The sequence below is a fragment of the Brachyistius frenatus genome, unplaced genomic scaffold (genome assembly GCF_029030835.1).
Source record: "Brachyistius frenatus isolate BFR_SWC_R1_liver_20210118 unplaced genomic scaffold, ASM2903083v1 Contig_220, whole genome shotgun sequence".
Classification (NCBI taxonomy): Eukaryota; Metazoa; Chordata; class Actinopteri; family Embiotocidae; genus Brachyistius; species Brachyistius frenatus.
The window spans coordinates 58842-67449 of NW_027210819.1; the positions used below are offsets into that span (position 1 = coordinate 58842).

An 8608-nucleotide genomic window follows, 5' to 3' on the forward strand; every position below is an offset into this window, starting at 1 on the left:
TTGAGAAGATGGAGGAGGAGTCCACTCATTGATTCATCTGTGCTGACGTGTGGATCCACCCAGCGCAGGAATTTGGCAGTCCGTGTAGCCTTGAATGGCTCGTTTCCGTATTTACTCTGCGCCCTGCCATCGGAGAGTGAGAGTGGAATAAAGCTATGCAGGGTTTTTTTGTTTTGTTTGTTTGCTCTGCTGAAGTTTTGAGATATCGTGGCACCACCGCACAGTGAAGAAGGAAACAGTGATAGGATAATCTGCAAACACCAATGTTGAAAGTTTGTTATAACTATTAACGTGAAATCTATTAACAAGTGAGGTCTGCGTCTCATCATAGTTGCTTTTGGAAAGACAAGTTGCTCTTGAAACATAACTTTTCACCTGCATTTGCATGGCAGCTACAATATCTGAATTCTCTGAGGAATGTCGAGATGCAACAAGGACTAAATGGAAAAAGGGTTTTGTGTGTGTGTGTGTGTGTGTTATTTACTTGACAGCAGTGGGATTTACAACAAATGATCTGAATATAAAGTACAACACCTTAGATCTTTAAACTAGATTTTGACACTGAAATCCACCACAAGAAAGGAGGCAGAAGCTAAATTATGAAGAGCTGTCATACTTCATATTCAGTGGTGGATTTGGCTGGTTTCTAAACTAGCCTTAGTTACATTATGTATTAGCATGATATTTGATCGTGAGCATCCTTCAGTAAGTGCAGTCATGTTTGTCCTCATTCTGTTTGTCCAATCTGACTGTTCTGTGATTGAGACCTTCCCAGGTCCTCTGCGGTATCCTATCTCATCTTGTCCTTGCTTCCTCTGTTGTGTTTCCTTGCTTTCACAGGGCGAGCTGTGGAAAGTGATGTGTTTATCCAGTTGTGTTGGTCTTTCTTGTTGAGACTTGTTGAGTCATGATGTGTATTTCTCCAGGCGTGTCCACAGCAGACTGCCTGGACCCGTTCTTCATCTGGAGTCTTGAAGCAACGTTCTCTCTCCTCCCCCATCGAAGGCAAGTCTCGTCCACTGAAATGCTCTAAATGTTGTGGTATAGATGTTGTGTTAAGGTGCCATTAATGCCACAAATGACTTTCCTGAAAATCACAACTGCAGTCAAACAGTTTCCAGAATTTTAGCTCAGTACTTCAAGAATAAATGTTTGATTTCATTCTGTCCTGTGTTATCTTTCAGTCTCAGTAGTAGACATATTGAATGTGGTACAAAATAAATAAGTGTTTATTGATGGTTCACAGATTAAATAATATGGAGCTCCACAAGCTTCTGAGCTCGGACTGATGCTCTCAACATCAAGCTTTCCTTTGGCAATATAATCAGGGAACACTACATTGACTTCCATTGTTATGCAGATGACACCAAGCTATATTTATCTGGCGTATGAAGCCAGATAAAGCAAACCAGTTAGTCAAACTTTAAAAACTTGAACACATAGGCCTAGAATGTTTTTAACTTCTTAATTCAGACAAAACTGAAGTGCTTGTATTTGGGCCTAAAAACTCACTATCTAAGCCCCCGTACTGTTATTTTTGACCAGGATATGTTCTTTAACTCACACAGAAAGCAAGTCTCCAGATATACTTTCTTTCACCTGCACAGTTTTGTCAAACCGAGAACATTCTGTCTCAGAATGATCCTGAAAAACTAGTCCGTGCATTTGTTACCACGCTGGACTGTTGTAATTCCTCTTTATGTCCCAATTATTCTCTGAAAAGCCTCCAGTTGGTCCAAAATGCTGCAGAAAGAGTTAACAGGAACGAGCAAGAGAGATCATATTTCTCCCATACTATCCTGTCTCCTCATTGGCTTCCTCTAAAATCAGGAATAGCATTTAAAATTCTTCTCCTTATAAACAAGATATGATTTGTGCAAGCTTTAATCATATCTTAAAGACCTCAGTACCATATCGTCCCAATGAAGTGCTTCACTCTTGAAGTGCAGGTTTACTTGTGGTTCCTAAAGTTTCCAAAAGTAGAATGGGAGGCAGAGCCTTTAGGTTTCAGACCTCTCTCCTGTTGAACCAGCTCCCAGTTTGTGTTTAGAAGGCAGACTGCCTCACTCCTTTTAGGATTCATTTGACAAAGCTTATAGTTGAGCTGGTTCAGGTGACCCTGATGCTGTAGGTCAAGGCTGTTGGGACGTCCCATGATGAACTGAGCGCCTCCCCTCCCCTCTCCTCATGTCTTTCAGTTCATGCATTTATATGCTGCTGTTGCATCAAATTAAATTGGCATCTTCTTTGGCCTGTAGTTTGTGCTTTTTCCTCTCTGTCCTCTGTCCTGCAGGTATCTCTGACTCCAGAGGAGCATGTTTCTGACCCCGCCAACCGGCCCAGTGTTTATTGTATGTCGCGTCATAATGCTGTTCTTTCCCCTCTCCACCTTCTCTGAGTTCTGACAGATCATGTAACAAATGCTTACATGTTAAATTGTCTGAGCTCACATTTGAACCTGGTTCTTGACAAATGAATTACTGTCCACATCTCAGTTCCACATTTCATTTTTCACTCAAAAAAGTTATTAAAGTGAAAATAAATCAGTTACTTAGCTTGATTATGCAGTTTAAATCTATACATGTGGTCTCAATAGCAACTTGTGCTGTTTGGGAAAGTTTTTTGAGAGCCTTTCCTTTTCATCTTAGAAATGTGGGGCTTGGTTGGGAGCCATTGTGAGACTGAAACCAGCCCATTAAGAGACTTTCTGTGGTATTGAACAGTACAAATAAACTTGACTGGACTTGAGACGAGAACTCAATGTCTTTTATCCTTTTTATGATGTAAACACTGAATTGAAAAGCTCTGAAGATCGGGCATGTTGTGGCACTGCCCGGCATTTCAAAAAGCAGATATTTGATATTCCTCAAAGCATTCAGGGAGGGGGGGAGGGGGGCTTGAATTCATTTGCAAATTCTGGTTATTATAAGCTGTTTTTTGAGACAGAACAGAAACACAGTAATGGTGTTTGGGGAAAATATTTTGGTAATTTGTAAGAAAAGTAAGTCTGTTGTAAAAGTAGGCGGTAAAGTTAAGAAAAAAAACACAGCTTTTTACGTGACAGTGAGGATACGCTTGAGAGCACTGGGAGTTCCTGAATAACTATGAATGACTGAAGACGGGAGCAACTGGCTGTATGCTAACAAATCTCTCGGTAACATGAACGAATCTCCCCACTGACTCCAAAAACGGACTCCTCAGAACATCCCAGAAAAAAATGTTGCTTCACACTTGCCTTTTACAAAGTGGCAACAAAAAGAGCCAGAGGACATGCACAACAACAAAAACATGCATTCACCTTAAGGTGTGCCTGCCTCTTAGGTATGGTCTGTTAACAACTCAGAAACAAGTTCAGACAGTGAAGCAGTCCATTTCCTGAAGACATGAAAACTATGTAGATAAGCCGGTTGGCCTGAAACTTATTGAGAGCACAAAACACCTAATTTCAAGATTCATTGGCCCATTTCACCCCATCTGAGACTTTAGCAGTCAGATCAATCTGGGTACAGTTACAGTCACAGTTCATAGACTCCATTATGAACTGTGATAACTGTTGTTCAAAAATATTTGAATTGCCTTCTAACACTGGCGAGAGTAAGCGAGAGAGAGGCATAGAGAGGGAGGGAGAAAGAGGAACATCTGGGGCTGCTCCAGTCTTTATTCTTTAACCACACCCACAGGCGCATTTCTCAGCACTGCGCTCCTCTACCTGTCGACTGGAACCAAATCTGTGCGTTAAAGGACCAAAACGACCTTTCAGCAACAAGAAATCCACTGGATACTGACATCTTTTGTAATTAATGATGGATTGAAGCTTTCCCTGGTAAGTGAAAAACTGTTTTGAGGACATTTCGACGTGTCTAAAATGAGTTAAGCTTCGTAAATGTCTAATTTCGCGTTTCAGCTAATTGGAAACTACTGTAGTCCGAGTTGCTGATTCACTGACTTCAGTAGAGCAGTCTGTAACGCTCAAGGCTACTTTGTCTCTTGTGGATTAGAATGGCCACATCTCCGGAGAGAGACACATTTGCCACGAAAATGTGTCCGATGACGCAAGCAGCCCGTGCGTAAAAAGCAGTTCTGAAATAACTTTACTGTATTTGGAATATAAATATAAACTATGGGTGTGTAAATCACGTTGGTTCGACTTGTTTCCTTTGTAGGAAGTAGTTTGGCTTGAGGCCTACTCACAACTGAATTAGTGTTAGTGGTTGTTTCTGATCAAGTTGATAATGAGACGTATTTACATCCACTTTGGAACATGGATTACTGATTTTAAGGAAAAAGCAACGGTTTTTTTTTGTAGGTTTTTTTGTTATTAACCACAGAAGTAAGACATCCGTAGTGAAAGTAAGTTTATTTTTTCAAGTAGCCTAATGTACTTAAGTATCATTTTGAGAGATCTGTACTTCACGTGAGTATTTCAATTTGATGATACTTCATACTCCCACTTTACTACATTTTAGAAGGAAATATTGAAATATTAAATTTCTACTCCACCACATTTATCAGACAGGTTTAGTTATTTTTAAGATGAAGATTTGATACCACATAATGGATTCAAGAGGAACAGCTCCACTAAATGTATTTTTCTTTCTTCTCCCAGTAATCACCTCACGAACTCTCAGATTTATTGGGTGTCACTTTTATAAAACTATATTTCAAGTAGTTCAAACTGGCTCCATCTCCAGCAGCTACAACAGTAACACCCTGCTTACACTGATACATCAGTATTAATAATCTAATAATGTAATAATAATACTACATCAGTCAGAGGGACCAAACCAGTACTTTTACCCTAATACTTTAATACTTTAGAGTTTTACAAGTGAAAGAGTGTTTTTACATAGATGTATTGTTACTTTTACTTCAGTAAAGGATCTGAATGCTTCTTCCACCTCTGTAAGACACCACCAAGGCTGATGTTCAGAGCACATGTTCATTCATTCTTCATTTTGCCACATACAGGTCTGAAGATAAGCTACTAGCAGCAAGAGTAGAATTCCAGCAGAGATTTTTGACTGCCAGCCAAAGACATGGACTGGAAGACCTTTCAAGCCCTCCTCAGTGGGGTGAACAAATACTCCACAGCATTTGGGCGGGTATGGCTGTCAGTGGTGTTTGTGTTCAGGGTGATGGTGTACGTGGTGGCAGCAGAGCGAGTGTGGGGCGATGAGCAGAAGGACTTTGACTGTAACACCAAGCAGCCCGGCTGTGCCAACGTCTGCTACGACCATTTCTTCCCCATCTCCCACATCCGCCTGTGGGCCCTGCAGCTCATCTTTGTCACTTGCCCATCCTTCATGGTGGTCATGCATGTGGCATACCGTGACGACCGCGAGCGAAAACACAGTGCCAAGCACGGTGACAACAAAAAGCTGTACGATAACACGGGCAAGAAACATGGCGGCTTGTGGTGGACCTACCTGATCAGCCTCGTCGTCAAGACGGGCTTCGAGGTCTCCTTCCTATACATCCTCCACAGAATCTACGACAGCTTCTACCTGCCCAGGCTGGTCAAGTGTGAGGTGTCGCCTTGCCCCAACCAGGTGGACTGCTACATCGGTCACCCCACCGAAAAGAAGGTCTTTACATACTTCATGGTCGGAGCCTCGGCCCTCTGCATTGTCCTGAACATCTGTGAGATCATTTATCTCATTTCTAAACGTGTTGTACGATGTGCAAACAAAATTAAAAGGCGCAACCGCAACACGGCCGTGCATCACGCCGACAACAGTGACGACCCTTTCAACAACGGCAACCTGCCTCGGCTGAGACGGGACCTCAAGGACAAGCCTCCATCCTTTAACACTGCGTGCAAGGCCGCATACAGACCATCTGCACTCAAGCTTGAAGAGAAAATACGAGCTTCTGCTCCCAACCTGTCCACTACTTCATGATCACAACTGAAATCAGCCCAAAGATGAAGCACTCAGCAGTGTTTGGGCAAGATCCCAATAACCAACTTAAAAAACAGACTCAGAACTATGAGCCACACCGCGGTATGTGTCGGAGTCTGGAAGCTGAGTCATCAGTACCGGATTCTTCCTGTTGGCATGTGTTCACATCTGAGACTCTTAAGGAGCGCATGAACTTTGGTTTCCAAGTCAACACCCTCGATATTTACAAGTCGATCCGAGCCAGATTGATTTGGTTTTGATATGTGGTTTTCCTTTTTGAATCCAGTAAAGGTCTGTGTGCCTTCTAACTTCACCCCTATTAGAACATTGCAGTAAAGGTTTTGACACGGGAGGGAAAGAAAATGAAACGCTCCCATTAGGAGGTGGAGACACACCTGCCACAGGTATTGCCCCTCCCTGCCCGTGTCGACAGTGGCGTGTCAGAGCGCTCTGTTGCCACATCTGTGACTCTATTATTTAATTCAAAATCAAACCTTGCCTTTTTTTCACAATTGGATGTCCTGATGAACCCAAGTCAGTGAAGAAGGGTAAACAATTCGGTGCTGGAGTGTGGATGCTCTAGAGATCATAGAGTTATGGCTGAGTAATACTTGATAGTATGCAAACTGGCCAAAAAGATGAGATTACTTGCAGTAACAAATGCAACAGTCATCAATATATTCCTTTTCTCTTACTCCTCAGCTGTTCTAATGCTTGGTCTCAGGTTTATGTCTTTGCAGCCACACGATTTACATAGACTGCCTGTGTTTTGACGTGCTTGTACAACCTCTTCTGATCCGAGACCACTGTTGATTTAAATAAGGCGAAAAGAATGCTGCTGTTTAATTCTGTGTTGGTGAGAGCCTGAGCACAGCGGAGGAACCGGAAGGAAGGTCGGACAAACAGATGGCTCATTGAACAATTAGGTATTTTTGTGAGTCACTCATCATCCTGTGTGGACATCAGGTGGAAATGTATTTACTGCACTTGTTAATATTCCATGCATGTCATTTTTTTACATGTAAATATATTAAATCTATTGAATATATGTTTCTGCTTGGTGTTTTAAGAATAGTGGCAACTTATTGATACTTTATGTTCATTCTATTTCTGAGATATGGAAAAATAGAATAGATTTGGAAAGATTATTTCAGATTTAGATGCAATTTAGAAAACTTCTTCTTTCTAAAGATAAAACCAAATGTCTCATCGACAAATAGCACAATCAGATTTTTACTCCCACAATTCCTGTCTAATTATTATCATCCTTATGTAAGGAGCTGAATTTTTCCATCGCTGCTGACTCAACTACATTTACTGTAGTAACTTACATGCCAGTTAGTATTTATTCATTTGTTTTTGTGAATCATCATGACATGTTGTTTTCTAGTCTGTGATATATGATGTACGTTTCGAGGTGTTGTGGAGGCCTGCAGTAACAATGTCAGTCTTCCTGTCAGACTTGTCAGTCGGGTTTCTAAAAGGTGCAGCAAAGAAAATGCTTTTTGTTTGTTCTGAATCATTTCCGCAAACTGAAACAACACAATAGGAACTGTAAAAGATCTACTCTCTTCTCCCGTAGGGTCGCACCACAGACCTCGGTTGGTCTTCTTTGAAGGACTTTTGGTAGGTACCAACAATTGCGTAACAGGAACACCCTGCAGGACCTGCACTTTTGGAGCTGCTCTGAACCAGCCGTCTCGTAAACTTATCAAGGTCACTCAGGTCTTTAACATAGCCCACGTCTACTGCTGCCTCATATATCCCACCGCGTGACAGCGGCCATTCCACCAAAACAATGCTTAATGTATCCTATAACATATACAATTAGTCGAGTCACATGTTTCAGCCTATATTTCAGACCATGTGGATTCCTTTTCATTGCCAAAAAAAAGTCACACTATAGCATGTCGTCTAAAATATGATAAAAAGTCATACTATAGCATGTCGTCTGTAATATGATAAAAAGTCATACTATAGCATGTCGTCTAAAATATGATAAAAAAGTCATACTATAGCATGTCTGTAATATGATAAAAAGTCATACTATAGCATGTCGTCTAAAATATGATAAAAAGTCATACTATAGCATGTCGTCTAAAATATGATAAAAAAGTCATACTATAGCATGTCGTCTAAAATATGATAAAAAAGTCATACTATAGCATGTCGTCTAAAATATGATAAAAAGTCATACTATAGCATGTCGTCTAAAATATGATAAAAAAAAGTCATACTATAGCATGTCGTCTGTAATATGATAAAAAGTCATACTATAGCATGTCGTCTAAAATATGATAAAAAGTCATACTATAGCATGTCGTCTAAAATATGATAAAAAAGTCATACTATAGCATGTCGTCTAAAATATGATAAAAAAGTCATACTATAACATGTCGTCTAAAATATGATAAAAAAGTCATACTATAGCATGTCGTCTAAAATATGATAAAAAAGTCATACTATAGCATGTCGTCTAAAATATGAAAAAAAGTCATACTATAGCATGTCGTCTAAAATATGATAAAAAAGTCATACTATAGCATGTCGTCTAAAATATGATAAAAAAGTCATACTATAGCATGTCGTCCAAAATATGATAAAAAAGTCATACTATAGCATGTCGTCTAAAATATGATAAAAAAAAGTCATACTATAGCATGTCGTCTAAAATATGATAAAAAAGTCATACTATAGCATGTCGTCTA

At 40.3% G+C, this 8608-nt stretch overlaps 1 protein-coding gene across 1 annotated transcript; it reads left to right on the plus strand.

Annotated features, from left to right (window-relative positions):
- The first annotated feature begins 3692 nt into the window (after positions 1 to 3692).
- On the plus strand, positions 3693 to 6948 carry gjb3 (gap junction protein beta 3). The gene is made up of 2 exons (XM_069719653.1): positions 3693 to 3823; positions 4969 to 6948. Exon 2 carries the CDS (start codon positions 5037 to 5039, stop codon positions 5898 to 5900), a length of 864 nt encoding a protein of 287 aa, XP_069575754.1. The 5' UTR covers positions 3693 to 3823; positions 4969 to 5036; the 3' UTR covers positions 5901 to 6948.
- The last annotated feature ends 1660 nt before the right edge of the window (positions 6949 to 8608 follow it).